The sequence below is a fragment of the Barbatula barbatula genome, assembly GCF_947034865.1.
Source record: "Barbatula barbatula genome assembly, chromosome: 2".
In the NCBI taxonomy this organism is placed as follows: Eukaryota; Metazoa; Chordata; class Actinopteri; order Cypriniformes; family Nemacheilidae; genus Barbatula; species Barbatula barbatula.
In genome coordinates this window covers 15,678,316-15,697,880 of record NC_136767.1, presented here as the reverse complement: position 1 = coordinate 15,697,880, position 19,565 = coordinate 15,678,316, and the positions used below count along the sequence as shown (strand labels likewise).

Sequence of the window (19,565 nt, the reverse complement as noted above, 5' to 3'; positions counted from 1 at the left end):
TCCTCCCCTATTCATGATCTTACAGCTGAGCTTGGAACAGACACACCTGAATATTTGCACACACAAAGACCAAAATGATTGTCCTTATCTATAAACAGTGTATTCATCACAAATACACCCATACACATTATAGGTGTATGCAAACATGAATAAATGTTTTGGCATCTTGGACGTCAGACGTGTCTTCCAGATCAGCACAAAGTAACACCTGTCACCTGAGAAAAATCCAGTTGTATGATAAATCTAAAGTGTACGATAAAGTCTGTAGTCATGGGGGGGCTGAGCTTTAAACTAAAAGATATATCTGGTTAGGCTATTTGTTCAGACAGGCACATCTATGATTTATTTTCTATGATTAGTAACTTTGTATTAGCACCTATTGTACTATTGCTCTTTGTATGACATATCACTTATTGGTCCCCGAACTCTGCTAAGTCTGCTAAGTCTGCTAAATGACTAAATGTAAATGTAAATTTTCACATCTATAGTTCCGTTTATTTCTATATCTGACTCAAATTTGGCCTTTTTCAAAGGCAAAAAAACCCCACCAATGTTGTGTTTGGAAACCTAATCTATTTTTTGTCATTTAGGATGTCTTACATACTTTACATAGCGTTCATGACTAACATGTGACCGAATACGCTCATGTTTCATTACTCATATCTTAAACTTGTTTAATGAGTTTCTAGCTAATTAGTAAATGCAGGTCACCTGAGAGAAGGTGATAACCACCCTAATTTCTGCTGGTCGCTGGTAAGCACTTCACAGTCACATTTGTTATTATCTATAGGATACCAAAACCTGTCTAAACACAACCAGGAGCCCCATTCGTAATATGCGTTATCATTGAAAGTATTGTAGTCTGATAACCTTGATAAACATTTAAAGGGTCCTTTCTTATCTACAGTGTCTCGTCCTGGTTTCTCATGGCCCTGAAGTTGAGACGAAGGCGGGAGCTGAGCACACTGCAGACGGAGGAAAGCAGAGCTCGCTGCAGACTCACTGTTATCACGGTGTGCTGTGTTACGGTCATTCTGACAACCTTGATAGTGGGCTTGTACTATAGTAAGAATCTTGCTGTAGCGTTCATTTCGCCACTAATATGGTCCCTCATTCTCAACCAAACAATCCCTCTGTTTTTCTCTGGTTTCTGTGCACAGCGATCAGGCTTGTGAATACCAAGTTTTTCTACTGCTCTGGATCTTTGAGGTTTATTTCAATAGAGAAGGCATGTGATGGAAAACATGACTGTGCGGGTGATGAGGACGAGCTCAACTGTGTATCGAAACTGCGAATTAATGGCACATTTCCAGGTAAGCTCAAAATGTGTAATTTTATTTTTTCAATGTGTCACTTTGCTTACTAGACATGTATTTGTGGGTGACAGTGTGCAACATTTATATTTTTTTCTCTCTCTCTGATTGTAGTGAGGTTGGTAGGGGACAGGTTGGTCCTGCAGGTGTTCATTAATGAGGGAAGATGGAGCACCGTGTGTGCTGACAATTGGAGGACAAAGCATACACGGATAACCTGTCAACAACTGGGCTTTTCTCTGTAAGCAGTGAATGCACATGAATTATATCCAACGAATGCTGTTCAAGCTAACAAAAGACATCATAATTGAAATCTGATAACTTTTAATTTGAGTGTTTATATAAAGCAGTGCTTTCTGTAGTACAATTGTGTTTGCAGTATGTTATTGCATTATAGGAGTCCACGAAGTGCTCGGTTCCCGGTGAAGGGTTTATCAATTGCAAGCCTTCTGAACGCATACGCTACAGTTGGCACAGATTCTCTAAACACTGACATCCAGAGTTTTCTTACTGCTAGGTGAAATGCTCAAGTCCTCAAAGTGAAATGCTCAAAGTATATTCCCAGTGTGGTGTGCATATAGAAATAATTATGCTCTTTCACAGTGATAAATGTGTCTCTGGGTCAGTGGTGTCTTTGTCATGTTCAGGTAAGCTATTGACCTCTGCCCATCTAACAGATAAGTATGATAATTATTTTTACCACACATTAAAGCTGTTTACATCTAGCCTGTTTTATTAAAGATAAATTTGCTCTGTATATCTTCGAATGAAATTTGTTTCTATAAAAGGTGTCTGTGTGTGTTCTTTTATAGACTGTGGGGAAGTAGTGGCAGAGGATCGCATTGTTGGTGGGGTGGACACAGAAATAAACCAATGGCCGTGGCAGGTCAGTCTTCAGTGGAACCATAAGCATATGTGTGGAGGAGCATTGTTGTCCACAATTTGGATTATATCAGCAGCTCATTGTTTCACAGGGTGAGTCACACAAACACGGGAACAGATGTTTGGTAAAACGCATTCAAGCTTTTATTTGTTCTTGGATGTTTTTCCAATGTTCCATACTGTAGGATGTTTTTCTGAGGTACAGTACTATAAGTGACAACACAGTTTGCTATCTTTGCCCACAAACCCTCAGGCGGACAAGAGAGTTGAGTCGATGGACTGTGGTTATGGGTCAGACCGAATTGGAGAATGCCAGGGGCGTCACGGTAGACCTCATTGTTGTCCACAAGGACTACAGCCGCCAAACCAATGACTTTGACATCGCCATGCTAAAACTCACCTGGCCGGTCACGTTCAAGGGTACCTCAACCATCCATTCTGCTTAACTATTTTTAATGTTAGCATATTGCTCTTTTGCAATAACCGACATTTACACTTGCTCGGGCTCCATCAGCATTTAAGGGGTCATATGGCGCAAATACATTTCTTTCTTTGTCTTTGGTGCCGATGCATGTTTCAGACATGTAAGCTTGCTAAATTTAAAGTGTCGGAACAAAAGTTGCATTCCATCAAAAAGCGAATGCTCACCCAGACCTGCCTGAAACGCCTTGTGCAATCACACCCCCACAAATCTACGTCAGTTCATGGTATCATTCGACTAAGACCGCCCAAATGTATATGCAAGTAAGGTGTGTAACTGTCTGTACAATTGCTTTGGAACCTGTTGTTACATTTCCATCACACTCTTGCAGTACTCGAACAATCACTACGTACTGGTTAACTGTCCAATCATAGCACACCTCGCTTTTCAGAGCGATGAGCTTTCTCTAAGAAATCTGTTTCAGAGAGGCAGCGGAAAACATTCACGTTATGTGGAAAATATAGCATTTTTGGACATTAAATCATGTATACACATTGCATTACATCAAAAACTAACAATATTTATTTAAGCAGTATCATATGACCCCTTAAATAGTTTTTCACAATAAAACTTGGATTTGTATTTAATATTTTAACAACTTTTTTGGAAAACACTTTAATTTTAACATCAATTTGTTAAAATGTATTGTCTAGTTTATCCAGAAATGAAAATGTATTCATCCTCATGGTTCAAGACCTGTATATATTTTGAGATGTATCAATGTTGACTTCCATGGTATAGACACGAAAACAGTCAATGTTGTTTGGTTGCTAACATTCTTCAAAATATATTTTGCTTTTCTGTGGCTCAGTGGTCAGAGCATGACTCTAGCAACGCCAAGGTCGTGGGTTGATTGCATGATCCCAGGTGATTGCATATAGTCATAAACAAATGTATAATGCAATGCGCTTTGGATAAACGCGTCTGCCAAATGCATAAATGTACATGTTTTCTACAGAAATTTGTCATGCAGGTCTTGAATGATATTGAGTAAATGACGGTGAACCATCCCTTTAATGGTCTGTGGTTTGGTTGTGTATAATAGATCAAGCAGGCCCAAATAAATTTCATTTGCTAGATAAAATGTTCTTTCTACCCTCAGAAGCAATTTTGCCAGTTTGTTTACCTCCACACCAGCTGTCTGTGAAGGAGATGCTTGTGGTGACTGGGTGGGGATTGCTAAAGGAGAAGGGTAGGAGAAAGTATCTTAAGTGACATACAAACGCGTACATTATAGCATGGCCTACCTCGAATGAGCAATCCACATTTTGTTCTGTTTTTCCCTCATTTTGTTCTCATTTGCTCTTGTATTCCCTCACACATGCAGGTCAGGTGCCCTCAGTACTACAGAAAGCTTCAGTGCCACTGATTGACAAATCTGAATGTTCCAAGCCCTCTGTTTATGATTCTGCCATCACTCCCAGAATGCTTTGTGCTGGATTTCTCGAAGGGAATATAGATTCTTGTCAGGTAGATGAAAATCAAACTTTGTCTTGTAATGACTGCCGGTTTGTTGTCTACAAACAAGGAAATGTAAATCTTTCTGGATAAGAATCATGTATTTCAACTATTTTTAGGGAGATAGTGGGGGTCCACTTGTGTACCTTTCATCCCGTTGGCAATTATTGGGCATAGTGAGTTGGGGAGTGGGCTGTGCGCGTGAGGGAAAACCTGGAGTTTACACTGATGTCAGTCAACTTTTGGACTGGATCTACACTATAATGGAGGTATGTGCTAATGATTGTGCACAAATACATATAAAGAATGAAAAAAATAACCTGTAATCACATTTTAGATGCATCCATGAAAATCCGCACCCTGGACACATCACTGTGTCAGAAAGAGACATGAAGGATAAAGTATTGAATTACGAACAGCAAACCTCTATCATTGTGTTGTTGCTGTTCTATATTTGACAACAATCAACTGTTTGCTTTTAATCAATGTTATACTGACACCGTTTCCCTGTATGTATGTTATGCCAGTCTTTAGAAGCCACAAAATGTTTTAAATGCTATTTTCTAAACATTTCAATGATGTAAATAAAAATAAGACATTTATTTAAATCATGTACCAGTTCAGGAAACTTTATTTCAAGAATTGTTTTATTAGCCTCTTGTTATAAAGAAATAAAATGCATATGAATGTGGAGACCCTTGTGGACTAACAGCCCTGCACCCTAAGGAAATAATGCCAACAAAGATTCAGAATTATGGCCGCTGAAGTGTAGTTATTTTGCAGCTATATCCCAGAGTGGATTTAAAGGCTTTTATTCCCACTGGTTTTGCAGTACATTGTTTACAAGACTAAACTAGTATTCATAAAGCATGTAACTGCACAACTCCTGGGGTCTGTTTCAATAAGGAGGTTTAACCGACTCTATAGCTAAACCTTGAACTGTGTTGGTTTACTTGGAAATTAGAAACTTAAGAGTTTTTGGTTTCAGATCAGCTGATTTGAGTTGCTTCAATTTACTCTGGGTAGGCTTGCCCTGGGTTATGCGCATGCACCACGATTATAGAAAGCCATCATCAATGGAGCTCCGATATTACGATTCCCCGTGACCACTGCCAAAAGCGTTTGAGAGAGAAACACTTTCAGATCTGCATACAGTTTATTACTGATGTGCTGAAAATGACTTAAGTTTCAATTAATAAATAGATAAATGTTGTGTGATTTAGACACAAATGAGATGTCATGGTGAACAGGACACCTGTAGGTCATCAGGCTCTCGTTCATAGACTGATGGCCGGTTCGAATCCTGTTCTGAGCAGATTTTAGTTAGAATGTCTGAACGTCAAAATCGAAAGAAACTCTGGGTTTACCAAAGAAAACCTGCTCCCGACCAGGTTAGGTTCACAGACTAAGTTACTGACTCTGAGTACTAGTTAACTCTCTTGTAGAAATGGGCTTGAGTTACCCCGCTTTCTCGGGTTTGATATACCTCACATTCTCTAACGGAAAACCCAGAGTTTACCTCATTTCAGAGTTAATAGTTTTTACTAAACCTCCTTTCTAAAACGGGCCCCTGATCTATCAGTGCCACTGTAATACCTAAACATTTCATAGCTTGCGAGTAACGCATTAACAAGTGTAATGTTTTATCACAGTTTGTGCAGACACTCAAATTCATTATTCATTCCAGTTTAATCTCCAAAGTAGGTTTTTTTTCAGTTATTCCATATACATTTCTTTGTCGGATGAACACAGAGAAATATATTTGGAAGAGTGCTTATAGCCAGACCCAACAGATAATTTGCCCCCATTGACTACCATGGTTGGAAAAATTACAATGGTACTCATAAGTGCCCTAGAACTGTTTGCTGTCCTATATTCTTCAAAATGTCTTAATTTGTGTTCAGCAGAAGAATAAAAAGAATTACGTATTTTTTCCTACTTTGGGAGTCAATGGGCAAGATCTGTCTGGTTATAAGCATTCTTCAAAATATATTTGTGTGTTCATCAGAACGAAGAAATATATACAGACTTGGATTGGAACAACTCGAAGTTGAGTAAATGATGAGAGAATTTTCATGTTTGAGTGAAAGATCACTTTGAGATAGCATAATTCTTAAAATATAGTTGATGATGATGCTGCGTTTTTGCATTTTCTAGATAACACAATTTGCTGGAGAAATATTGCTAGATTTGTGCTGTAACTTGAACTTGTAACTGTTGGCCAAATTTCTGTTTTGTTGTTGCTGCTGTAGGATACATGTTGCAGAAGATGTGAATAATATTCATTCTGCCAAAACATTGCAGCCAATCTGCATAGTTCCATGTGTGGTAGCACAGTTTGTTGTCTACAGTGCAATAGCATTCACAATTGTACCATGCATGATTATGGACAAGTCTGACAAATAATTGCAAACCCAACTAAAATGTAAATGATGTTGATTAAAAGTACATTAACACAAGGAAGATGCGAACAGTACAAAAGATTGTATTAATTTAAAAGCCCTAACATCCCAAGACCCAATACTAAGAACTTTCGACCCTTTTACTGAACAACCTGAGAATTCCAAATTAATTTAATTATTAAATCCAAATTTATTTGCATGTTTACCATAAGTTTTTCAAAAAATTAAGAGGTAGGACTTGCTTTAGAACTTATGGGTGTACGTTTGACATTTTTAATAATTTATTAATATCTATAGTTTTAAAGATATTTTGGAACCCCCAACCCTCCTAAAACCTAAATACTTCTCAACGCATACAAAACGCAACACGTGTGAATGTACAGTCACATGTATTTATTGCATAAATTGATAAATTGACAAACAGACAGTATATTACAAAACAAATCGCGTTGCAAACCTTCCGAAGTGAAGCCAGAAATAAAATCAGACGAAGATTATCCACGAAAGCAACGCATGTAGGCAGAGCTCGTTCAGACTGACGTCATGACGCAATCGAGAGCCAATGAGACTTCACATTCAGTATAGACGTAATGACGCAATCGGTCACGAGATACAAGAGAACCAGTGTTTTCTCCCAATCACAGCTGATCCATCACTCCGCTTGGCGGTCATTTAAAACGTGTTAAAACCGGAAGTTCACAGCACGAGAAGATACACTGCAGATGGTGCTCATTTTTTCGTCTTTTCCTCATAAAAATCGATCGTTTGACCTCTGTACACTTGGAATATTTGTACGTTTTGAAAAACAATTGTGACTGTTTTATATGCTGTGTTTTATTCAATTCAAGTTTATTTATATAGCGCTTTTCACAATGTGCATTGTTCTAAAGCAGCTTTACGGGGAAAATAAGAAAACCGAAAAACACAAAAAAAAGGTAAAACACAGCACAGTACATGGTGTTTATTTACCAAGTTAAATTATTCTAGTAAATAATATCTAATGTCAGCAGTCTCCCGCTAGTTTATTTAGCATATTTAGCATTAAGTGAATGCTTGGCTGAAAAGATGCGTCTTTACTATATATTTAAATTGGGCGAGTGTGTCTGATCCTCGAATAGTGTCGGGAAGGCTTTTCCGGAGTTTATGTGCTACGTATGAGAATTATTTATGTTATACCATAAATAAATGTGTTTAAATCACACTCCAAAACGTCTCATCGTTGCAATATATAATTTTAAAATGAACGCAGACAAAAGCTTATCCTGCTGCCTGTGGAGTCGCTATTTTAGGAAACGCTCCACGGGGACCGTTGAAAAAGACCAACGTGGTCGTATGAGTTGGAGGACTTAGATTCCAGACACTCAACCGAATCAAATGCAGCCAGTGCAACGTCACACACACTTTCGTACGTTTTTCAATATCAAAGTTTCCCAGTCAATTCATTTATGGTCTATATTCTGCTGACCCGTGTACAAAAACAGTTCACCTCAGTGACATTAGTTAAACTGTTCATCTGGAGTGAACTCCTAGGCACTGAAATCAAGCTTCTTTAAGAGTTTGTGACATCAGCATTACTGGATTCAAAATTCACCAATAATAGGAAAAATGTGTAAAACCTTTTAGTCTGAACCCATGTATTTAAAAAAAGGATTTGTTGAAATATCAATTAATTGTATATTTACTCTATATTGTTTAATAGATTATTGGGATATTTTTTATTTTATGGATCTCAAATATGATAGAATGATCTTGCTTGACGTCAGTCCTTAAACCTACCTGCAAGTTAATCTTTTTGTTCTTGTATTTACAATAGCATAATAAATCTGTATTTACACGATAAACTGTTATATTTTCATTATTGTGTTGCATGATTTTGGTTTTTATACTCTCCTACTTGTAAGTCGCTTTGGATAAAAGCATCTGCCAAATGAATAAATGTAAATATGATGATGAGTTTATTGCCTTTAAATATTGCATTGTCAAGATGTCACAGGACGAATTTATAGTGTACTGTGCATGTTTGCAATTCTTTGCTATTCTTTTTTCCATTTTCCATTAGCTAATGCTAATAAAATTCTAACAATTTGAATGGTAACAAATATGTTTCAATATGTCAATAAAAAAGCATTAAATATGTTTCTACTAGAATATCGAGTCACATAGCCCCAAAAATCTGGCCATTTATCACATGCTATAATGCACTGGAAATTATTTGAAGCAGCAATGTCAGTGTTTCATTCAGGGTTTTATCTAAGGGGACACTGATCTCTACAGATTGTGAAGTATCATGCATTATAGCTTTTATTTACTAACTGGTTGGTGGCTTATGCAATTTTGCAGCAATTTTACTACTTTTTCTCTTGTTTTTCTTTGCATCATAATGTTTTGCATTTACTCATTATCACCAATAGGTGGTGACAGAAGCGTTAACAGGCACCTGTGATTCAATTTCAAGCAAAATACAGTTAATGTTGAACTGGACTCCTATGGTACATAAAGGCCTTATTCTTCCCATGCTATTAACTAACAGACTTTGCTTAAGATTTTGGTATCCAGACCTACTGCATTAAAACTTGCAGTTACTATACCGATATTTCAACATTTTCTATGCTTTAACATTCGTTTGACAACAGGACCTCACAATAAAAACCACAGGCCTTTACTCTAAACTAATGCTAAACATAAGAATTATTTTAAAGCTAGAAAATAATGATTCTACTAGCTCTAAACTAATTTCAATGTGTTGCCAAACACTTATTTCTCTGCTATTTTAGTCAAGCATCTAAACAGGCTACCAAGGGCCTCTCACAGTTTTACAGTCCAGTTTAAGGAGCCATGAATAGAATAGCTTACATTTCAAGCATTGTTTGAAGAAAATGTATATTGGCTATTTAAGAAAAATTGTCCACAGATTTGATGTGGGCCAATAAAATAAAGTGCATGTGTGTGGTGCATATTTAAATGCATATATAAATATAATATATGCAGAAATACATAATCCCCCCTCTTCATATCTCAAAATGCTGAAAATTACCATTGTGAACTGAAAACTTCAGAAATTGTATAACTAGTATGCTATCATTACTCTTTTCGCAAAAAATATGTTATAGCACTTGTGGACACACATATGATTGAACAGAGAGGGCACAGCATGATGGCAGGTCTACGCCATTTTCATGTGCATTTGTGACTGTGTTTGTGTGCACTCTTTCATGCCTTCTTTGGTGTGGATTTGGAGCCGGACAGACCGTTCTCTGTGTTATCGATCCCTGAGGAGGTGACAAGGCACTCCTTACTGAAAAAAGCATACGTACTCTTAGACTTATATGGTGAGTACTTCAACGCACGCACTGTAAATGGTAATTTTTTTCGTACTCACTTTTTTTCCTCCATCTTTGCAAGTACGAACAGAGTTAAGTTCTTTAGCAGCATGAAGGCCATCAACGCAGCGATGAATCCGCCAACACAGGAAGCAATGATTTTGGTTAGCGTGTTATCAACCTGTCTTACTGAGAAATAAAAACAGAAATTGAGTTAATAAATTAAGGACCTTGAAACATCACTTGGTCTTAGTATTCTTGTTTATTCTTTTCTTTTCCTGCAATACTTACATTCCTCTACCACGTATAGAGTGAATATGGCACTGTGATTCTTGTTCTTTTCTTTTGGGTTTTTTCCAAAGCATGTGTAGATACCTGCGTCCTCGAATGTTACATTCCACAGCAGAATGGAGATGTTATTTTCTTTACTGGAGCCAACATAATCCACCCTCTTGTGGTAAACCATCAGGTTAGTTGGACCCACGTGATCCAGTGGAATAACAGCATCAGCCAACTGATTGGACAATAGAGCTTAATTTATAAATCATATATTTTTGCATTATGTAAAGCACAAAAGTCAAGCTGTATGTTACAGTTGTTTTGTCAATATTTGACTTTTAATTACTGCAGCGCATTCTAGATTTATAGCATTTCCTTTAAGGCATAAAAAACAGCTCAGGCATTATATTCACTTTTCCAATCAAATCACATGCAGGCTACTATAGCAACATTTAATAATACTGAAACTCATTTTAAATTGATGTTTTAGGTGTTTGGATTTAGACAAAAGTCGACAGCACTGGGGAGACTACTACACTTTAACAAATGTACATACATTTTACAATATCATATAATTTAGAAGTACATGTATATCATTTAATAGGACTATTTGAAGGACAGTCATTGTTTCATGAAATTAAGTCTTTAAGCTTTTTCTAGTTATTAATTAATCAAAACAATTTTAAAAAGATATTACTTGGAGGCTAAATAAAAACATGATTTTCGAAAATAAAAAAGTGTATATATATATATATATATGTGTGTGTGTGTGTGTGTGTGTATGAACCAGCTCTCTGGATTTATAACCATTTTAATTTTTAACTGGTTTACTTAAGTAGCACACTTAAATGTTTTGCTTACAACAATAGAAAAGACAATACTTTATCTTAAATCAATATTTTGTGTCTAATTTGCTTATGTGGCAAGTAGCCGCAGTGGGGTCCTGTCTGTGTCTGTGTGTCCATTTCGCGATAACCGGCTGACTCTGCATTATCCCTTGCAAGCTATCTTAAGTGGTTTCGATTGTTTTTCAGTTGATGTCTGCCATTTAGACCTATGACCAATAAAATGTCAAATACATTGGTAAGTAATATTAACTATTAATGTATTATTTTCAGTTAACTGTTAGAACAGCTGTGTGGTATTTATTCCATTCTTAAAGAAAAGTACTCTGGGATATAAAATGAATATTAAAAATAAAGTTTTACCTTCTGCATGGTGCCATTGTCGTTGAACTCCCATTTGAAGTATAGATTCTCAATCCCAATACAGCTGGCATAGGTGCAGGGCAGGAGAACTGTACTGCCATTCACAGCTTCCAAAAAGGGAATCTTACCAGTAGACATCTCCAGGCCACGGACACAACACACACCTATGAAACAGAGAGAGAGAGAAAAAAAAGAAGACAGACATAGTTTACAGAATGAACATGCTAGTCTGTCATAAAAAATATTTAGAGTACAACAAATAATTTCCCTCTTTATAGTCACATTGCTACTACAGTAAATCCTGACCTAAAGGGAGATAATGTGTAAAAGAGCTAAAGAGAAAGCCAAGGTCATTAGAAGGGTATTATAATGATAAACAGACATGCAAGACTGCAGGTTTTCCAATGGTGTTAAATAGCACATGAGCAATTTTTTTAACGTGTGAATTAAGGATATGGACCCTTCCTTGTATGTATTTGAGTTTAATCTGATTTATTTTTAATATTGTAATAAGTTCACAAGCAACTTGCCAAATTTGCCAGATGAAATTAAGTCAACAATTTTTTCAGATATACTGTAAATTCAGTCCAAAATAAAAAAAACGCACTGAATCTTATTATTATATTTAACCTAAAAATAAATAAATTTTGTTTAATGTTACACTCATCATTCATTTGAATTTGAAAGTTATTGAAAAATAATTAAACAATTTACATTAGAAAAGAATACAAAATAGAAGCATTTCATGGTGACTTTTTGACCCAATTGTTTGTGTGAACTTTTTGCTATTTGTACTACTGATGTAAGTCTATTTCTGACTACATAATTTAAAAACATAATATTTGATTAATAAAATGTAATGTTGAATTTGTTCAATATAAAGCTACATATCGTCGCTGTCCTTCTGAAACCTCGTGTTTCCAAATTTGCTGTTTTTTTGAAATGGAACAAAAACACTGTAGCCTACTCTTTAAAGGATTACATGCTGTGTTGTCAAAGTGGACAAACATAAAGGGTCACTAATAATAATGATTTATGGCAAAAAAATCTAAATCCAATAAAATATGTCCATTTATGTTCCAAATAACAGAAGTCCAACATCACTAATCAGATCAGTCTCTGTTTTTGTTAAATATTATATTTCTATATGACAAATATTTTTTGTTGCTGTAGTAATAGAAAACCAACAGACCCAACAGTCATGACATGAATGCCGCTAATTCTGTGTAATTGAATCATTAATTGGAAAGGGCTTGTTCAAAATAATTGCAATGTGTAGTTAAAATAGAGAAGTAAATCATTCTGTAAAAAAAAACAGGTGTCAAACAAGTGGCCCTTATTCAAGGACGAAGGCAGCAAATGTTGTACTGCGCATTTCTCTCTGAAAATCTGAGTAAAATGGGTCGTTCCAGACATTGTTCAGAAGAACACTGTACTTTGATAAAAAAAATTATTAGAGAGGGAAATACATATAAAGAAGTGCAGAAAATCATAGGCTCAGCTAAATTGATATAAAATGCTTTAAATTGGCAACCAAAACCAGAAAGACATGGAAAAAACTGAAAACTATTCGAATGGATCGAAGAATCCAGCCAATGATCAGCTCCAGGGTGATCAAAGAAATTCTGATGTTACCTGTGAAAACTGAAACAATTAGAAGACGCATGTAAAGCCAAGCTATTGGCCAGAAGCCCCCGCAAAGTCCCATTGTTGAAAAAATAACATATGCTTAAGAGGTTACAATTTGCCAAAGAACACAGTGACTGGCCTAAAGAGTAACTGATGAAAGCAAGATTTTTATTTTTGGGTCTAGGGGTCGCAGACAGTTTGTCAGACGACCCCAACACACTGAATTCAAGCCACAGTACACTGTGAAGACAGTGAAGCATGGTGGCGCAAGCATCATGATATGGGGATTTTTTTCATATGATGTTGGCCTATTTATATGATTCCGGGGATCATGGATCAGTTTGAGTACATTTAAATATTCAAAGAGGTCATGTTGCCTTATGCCGAAGAGGAAATGCCCTTGAAACGACCCCAAACACACCAGTAAGCCAGCAGCATCTTGGTTCCAGACACACAAGATTAAAGGAGGAATTAAATAAACTGGTTCTGCCAATCTTATGTTAATCTTGAGTACCTGTAGAGTAGTATTGCGTTCTTCATATCTCTAAAAGTGTTTAGTTTTCTTACATTTAAAGAAAACAGATACAAGTGTATGACTATTTTTGAAGAAAGCCGACCTCCCGGGGGCGTTCCAATGGGTGGAGCTAGAGACGAGTACGCGCAGCCTCTGCGTGACGTCCGCTAGCTCTTGCATGTATGTAAATACTGTACCAAAAAGTTGTGTTATTATCATAACGTTAACTATGACTTACAGTCTGACCGACCCTTACATATATGATCCAGAATCGGACCCCGAGTCTGTAGTACAAGATCCACAGCAGCAACGACTACAGATGGATGTCTCTATATGGTAAACATCGTTATTCCTAGTTAGCTTTGCCACTGTTTTAAAATAGTATGTCACCATTCATAATCTTTAAATTGTCTTCTGTATTTGCCCGTTTTTAAAAGGTGTAAATGCCTTAAGTGCCTTACAATGCCAACAGAAGCTGTCAATATTTCACATAGTTTTACTTACCGGCTGTGGTTCAGACTCCAAAACGGTCAATTTTATCGTTGGCACCACTCCGTCATTTAGTTGCAAGCAATTTGAAAATGCAGAGTAAAATTGGTACTTGTTTGAGAAATAATCTTCTTTGAAATAACGTTCACAAACAAAAACATTTTCACAACTCCGTTGCTGTCTGGGAAATACAAACTCCATCCACTGCTGTCGTGACACCTGGTCCTTTGGAAACCTGAACAAGACTTTTATCCCCTTACATCCAAAAGCAGTTCTCAGAAACCTTGGATATACAACTAAATAGTGTATTCGTTCAGTGATTCAAAGGAAGGCTAAATCTTCAAGCAGTTTCCATTTTATACAGTAAATGTTTGACTTTGTGAAGAAAAAAGCAGACACTGATTTTTTTTACCAGACTAACACTCCTTTTTTCTTTCTGTAGAGTAATAACAAATTTGAAATTTTTTCTTCATGTTTTGATTTAGAATAGAATGTGCAATGTTCCCAATGCATTTGTGTATTGGAAAAAAAAGTATTATAGATTTTGAGCTTTGCTCTGTTTAAACACACTTATTTTGAACACAACTGTAGATATAAGGTTTCAGAAGGACAGCAGCGATGTATATCATTTTATATAACGAGTAACCTGACCTTGGTGACCTTACACAACTGGGATTCTCTGACATTCATTTGGCACTCAATGTGAGAGAGTGTACACAAGCCGTTGTGAGAGTGCTGAGTTTACACAGCTGTGTAAGTATCTCATCAAATAGGGGACTGTCCCGAAAATAATTCCAATTCTACTGTAGCCTTTCTGGAAAGATATTTCCAGGGCAGCAGTGATCATGCAAACACTGTGTGTAATGATGCTGACTGAGATGTTTCATACTGTTAAAAACATTTCTGACAGAACAGAGGGTAAGTCACACGTTCAGATATGTCTAATAATTCATATTGATAGTTGCAAGCACTGGTCATTTTGAGCACTATTTACAACTCAAAGGGTGTCTCATTCAGCTCCCCTGTTCCGTAGTCCAGGCACTGATCAGGGAATTGGCCATTTGAAGGCTGTGTTCATTCACAAAATCAGTCCAGTACACTTAAACCTCTCAATAAACAACTCAATAAACATAAATGCAACAGAACTTTTGAAAGTCAATATAAATGTACCATTTGCTTAAATTGTTGATTACACAACCTAGGTACAGTATGTCATTTCACCCTTAGCTTTCTCTTGTATATTATCAAACAACAAAATGTTGTTGTGTACACAGCTCTTTGACACACACTTCACTTCTTTGTCGCATTTATTTTTATTTTTTGATATAAAATTACACAACCCAGTTTCTGAAACAAAATCATCTAAAAAGTATGGCACAAAACCTAATTCTGACTCTAAACACCCTACTTAGACCTAATCCTACATTTAGCTTCACTGCAATGCAACATTTAAGTTGGAACATTGTGTGTGTCTCTCTGTGTGCTTGTGTGTCTTCATCAGAGATCTCTATAGGGTTTGATATCTGACTGTTTATACATTTTCGTTCCTCTTGTCAGTGAATGTGTATTAACTATAAGCCGCACTTACATACATATACACACAAACTTCTGTTCGACATACACATGTACACAGGTTGGGTCTAGATGAGGCTAGATGACAATGTAAATAATTCAAAATTAAATATGTCTTATTTTTATTATCTATTAAACAATGATCTGCCAATTTCTTCACAGAAAAATTCAAAAATAATGCATTGAATTGTGATTATAAACCTGCTCAACCAGAATATATTACTTCCCTTCAGTCGAGCAAGCATAGTGCTGGGCCTGCTATATACTTACCATCATATAATAAATACATTTGTTTCCTCCGTTTACTGGAAATTTTCCTAAATCCATCCACAAGTAAAAATAGTCTGACACATTGTAAGTTTTTAATAGGTAGTTCAAAAATAAATATGTCCTATGGTGTGACATCAAACATTTAGAATAAAACTAACAATTCAGATAAATCTCTCTTATGAGTTTTTATATTATATAAACTTTAATAATATAAACAGTTTGTTTTAAAAATCTTGCTATGTCACACCGTAGGACACATGTACGGTATATTTGTCTACTACCATAAGAAGACAGATGTTCTTACCAATGATAAGTGTGAGCAGAAGCCAGCACACGTAATCTTCTCTTCCTCTTGGATGTCCTCTGCTCTTTGTTTCCATGTTGCACTCCTCTGCTATTTTTCTCACGTTCACCTGCAGTTCACTTCCTGTTTTGTCAGTTTACCAGAAGTATTTTCTCCTCAGTATGCTGGTTGGTCCTGCCTAGATTCGTCTGTGTGTGCAATTACAAGGTTCCTCCTCTCCAATGGTGGCAGACTTCTGGAAGCCCAAGGATCTGCCCAGATGGGAAAATGTTTTTATAACTCCATCTGTGTTCTGGTTGATCGGTTGCTCTCCGTCATGCCCTGTAAAGGGAAAGGGACGTTTTTGAAAAGGAGGGCAAGACTCAGTGAAAGCCCTGATCGGGAGATATTGATGTGTTAATTTATTTTTAAATTCGAGTCTATAAATATGTCCCCGTTTAAATAATGAAACATTATTCTAAACAAGGTACATTTATTTGAAATAGAAACTGCTAAGATAATATGGATCTTAAAATGCAAAATACTGATAAAGAAATGCCCTGTCATCAGATCGCTCGCAGCAGACAGATCGGTGGAGAGGATTCAATTAAGTCTGAAAAAGTAAAGAAACTCTACGATCTCAGCTGATTTCAGTCACAGTTGATCAACTTACTTTTTATTGAAGTCCACAGCCAAATGCACATGTATATGTTACATGAACATTGTGTACAAAAGACACACTTGTACAAAAATGTGTTTCTGTGTCTTCTGCTGAGTCAGCATGTGTGTGTCTGTGCGGCGTCTGTATACCTTTGTTGCGCAGGTAAATCTGTGTGTCCTGTTCTCAGAAGCAGAGGGCATCAGTCCACAGTATGAGCTGCACACAAATCCACACTGTTCTGGTCCTGGTTCAGCTGAAACGGGCACACGTACTCTCTCTCTCACACACGCATACATACACTCTCACTGACGCACCTTTGTGAGGGGCACACACGCTGTCCAGCCGAGAAAACAGAACAGTGGAGCATTGAATGCCTGGAGGTTTGAGGACAACTGCAGATACTCTGTTGAACAGCAGCCCTCCCTCTCTCTCTCTCTCTCTCTCTCTCTGAAAAATCAGCTAATATTTGGCTCTCACTCAACTTTTCTTCTCCTTGGCTGGCTGCATGTCCCTCCCTCCCTCCCTCGCCTCCTCCCTCCCTCCCTCGCCTCCTCCCTCCCCTTCTATCCCTGCTCCTCTCTCTCTCTCTCTCTGAGCTGTAAATGTGGGTTCAGGTTGTTAGGCAGTGTTATTTGGGGTCCGGAGTCTCTTCTGCATTGCAGTTTTTCGAGAGGCTAGAGGGAGGGCATCTCTGAGAAGACACATAAGGGGGTTCTCCTTCACCATTGCATGCTGGGAAAAGCATGAAATAACACTGACACAGTGATGAGCGTGTTTGACCTTTGTCCAAGGGAGCAGCATGTGTCATTAGCCCATATGTGTTCCAGATCACAGATGATGTTCATGTTAATCTACACTTGGGAAGTAAGCGTGAGATGTATATTTACCTGCAAAGTGAATGACTGACTTTGAATGATATGTCCAAGTCTTTCTCCCCTCACATCTATGATAGACTGACAGAGTTAGGTTTCCTGTGATGACTCTGCATTTCTCAACCTCCCCCAACGTCCATCCCCCCCCACCACCCCGGTATTGATAATAGGCTGCACCAGCAGTTTCAGGTTTTACTGGATCAGGACAATTGTCATCTGAAACCCAGAGACTTTCTGTACTTGGCATTTCTATTAATGTATGTCACCTGTGTCCTGTATATGCATGTATATATATGATGGATGTGAAGCGAGAGATTTATATGCATTGTTTGGTGAAACTTCCCTCTAAAATATAAAACCATGATGAATATGATAATCATAACTACTTTTTTTCATAATCTTTCATTAAAAACAGAAACTTGCTTCAACATCTCAGTGACGTATGTCTTTGTCTGAGGATGGGATTATATTGACTGTCCAATGGACAGACATCCAACCCAATTCATTTGCCAAGAACAAAATTCAGCTTACATTTTTTCTCATTCCAGAAGCAGTTTCATTCACGTCACAAAAAACACCATTGGAAATGAAATACCATTGGAAACACCATTGGAATTCTTTTTAAATTCATGCCAAATTTAAAAAGAATTCACGCCAATTTAAGTAATTCCTCTTGAAAAAACTTTGGCCCTGAAATAAAGGCAAATGCCAAAAAAAGTATTTTCATAGATTTTTACGAAATATGGGAAATATGTTTAAATGTCAAACCGTCACATTTTTAAACATAACATTGTATTGTCATATATCACCATTACAGTATATTGAGCATTGGCCATCCTGTAGACATCCACCTCCAAAAACAATTTTTTTTTTTTTATTTATTACATTTATTATTTTACATCATTATCATTTGCCATAATGCCATTAACAAATTAAACCAAAAGCGACGGTGAACAGAGATATAACCAATGCCATGAGGTATCTGGGTCATTAAAGACAAGGTCATTGATGAATAATGGTAAGGAAAAAGAAAGATAAAGGAATAATATTTATAATAACTTGAAAAATATTACTAAATTACAATTAAATATATTTAAGTCAAGTGTATGTCTTTGTTTCACTTTCACATTGAAATAAGAGGGATTGTTATTACATTTTTGAAGTGTCTCAATCTGTGCTGACACCAGACCTTTACTAATAAACTAATAAAACCAACTTAAAAACTTTAGTTCAAAAGCTGCCCTAATGAAAACAAATAGACTGTACTTCAGTAGGCTTCCTTGAATTAAAAGTGTTCTGAAATCCTAAACAACATTTATTTAGATTTTAACAGAGTTGGTTGTGTTGCACATCATAGAAAACAATGTTAGCAACTGTAAGTCATTACAGTAGAAAAACTAGTTAATTTTGAGCTTTTTGCGCTATTTTTGCCTTTCGGGTTTGGCCAACGTCAAAGGATGTGTACATTGATGACGCGTCATTGTCTCATAATTATTCATTTATTCAGGACTATGTCCTCTAATAATTAAAATACAAAAAAGAGTGATTAAATTCTATAAGCACCTTTAGAACAGCGATACAGAAACACTCCATCACAAAGCCTTTCGTCATCAGGAGCTGAACCCAGAGAAAAGTTGTCTCATCCAACTGATCTCAGAACTAACTCTTAAACCCCAAACGTGTCCAACTGAACCCCAAACTCCAGCCAGAATTAACCAAATGATAAAAACACAAAAAGAAAAATATCTCAAACACTGGACAGAAGCAACAGCTCAGCAAAGTAAACTTGAATGCTATCGGTCATTAAACAGAGAATATAAACCGGCAGAATACCTCAAAAGCGTATCAGACCCTAAACTAAGAAAAGTGTTGACCATGTACAGACTCAGTGAACACAAGCTCACTGTTGAGACGGGCCGACACAGACAGACA

General features: G+C 36.7%; 2 protein-coding genes across 6 annotated transcripts; one reads left to right on the top strand and one right to left on the bottom strand.

Annotated features, from left to right (window-relative positions):
* The first annotated feature begins 700 nt into the window (after positions 1-700).
* tmprss4b (transmembrane serine protease 4b) lies at positions 701-5,015 on the top strand. Of its 4 annotated transcripts, none has more exons than XM_079451113.1 (12): positions 701-753; positions 908-1,065; positions 1,161-1,313; positions 1,428-1,554; positions 1,711-1,830; positions 1,917-1,960; positions 2,126-2,288; positions 2,449-2,615; positions 3,779-3,868; positions 4,004-4,146; positions 4,254-4,403; positions 4,472-4,826. In XM_079451113.1, the coding sequence occupies exons 2-12, from the start codon at positions 927-929 to the stop codon at positions 4,481-4,483; spliced, it is 1,308 nt and encodes a 435-aa protein (XP_079307239.1). In that variant the 5' UTR covers positions 701-753; positions 908-926; the 3' UTR covers positions 4,484-4,826. The 4 variants fall into 4 exon arrangements, with proteins under 4 accessions (XP_079307239.1, XP_079307237.1, XP_079307238.1 ...); XM_079451111.1 differs by having other exon boundaries at positions 720-753; positions 1,693-1,830; XM_079451112.1 differs by having other exon boundaries at positions 752-830; positions 4,472-5,015.
* Positions 5,016-8,264: 3,249 nt separating this feature from the next.
* scn4bb (sodium channel, voltage-gated, type IV, beta b) lies at positions 8,265-17,675 on the bottom strand. Of its 2 annotated transcripts, XM_079451115.1 has the most exons (6): positions 16,911-17,205; positions 16,122-16,442; positions 11,344-11,507; positions 10,148-10,370; positions 9,916-10,045; positions 8,265-9,831 (listed from the first exon to the last, which is right to left on the bottom strand). In XM_079451115.1, exons 2-6 carry the CDS (start codon positions 16,195-16,197, stop codon positions 9,747-9,749), a joined length of 678 nt encoding a protein of 225 aa, XP_079307241.1. In that variant the 5' UTR covers positions 16,198-16,442; positions 16,911-17,205; the 3' UTR covers positions 8,265-9,746. The 2 variants fall into 2 exon arrangements, with proteins under 2 accessions (XP_079307241.1, XP_079307242.1); XM_079451116.1 differs by having other exon boundaries at positions 16,122-17,675.
* Between the last annotated feature and the right edge of the window lie 1,890 nt (positions 17,676-19,565).

What these genes read in the sequence shown, in the direction of transcription:
- scn4bb (XM_079451116.1), bottom strand. Translation starts at nt 16,197, where the DNA reads ATGGAAACAAAGAGCAGAGGACATCCAAGAGGAAGAGAAGATTACGTG. An exon ending in ACAATGGCACCATGCAGAAG is followed by an intron (nt 10,371 to 11,343) that starts GTAAAACTTTAT and finishes TTGTCCAATCAG; the next exon opens with TTGGCTGATGCTGTTATTCC. An exon ending in TCTATACGTGGTAGAGGAAT is followed by an intron (nt 10,046 to 10,147) that starts GTAAGTATTGCA and finishes TTTATTTCTCAG; the next exon opens with TAAGACAGGTTGATAACACG.
- tmprss4b (XM_079451111.1), top strand. Translation starts at nt 927, where the DNA reads ATGGCCCTGAAGTTGAGACGAAGGCGGGAGCTGAGCACACTGCAGACG. An exon ending in CAACAACTGGGCTTTTCTCT is followed by an intron (nt 1,555 to 1,692) that starts GTAAGCAGTGAA and finishes TTGTGTTTGCAG; the next exon opens with TATGTTATTGCATTATAGGA. An exon ending in GGGATTGCTAAAGGAGAAGG is followed by an intron (nt 3,869 to 4,003) that starts GTAGGAGAAAGT and finishes TCACACATGCAG; the next exon opens with GTCAGGTGCCCTCAGTACTA.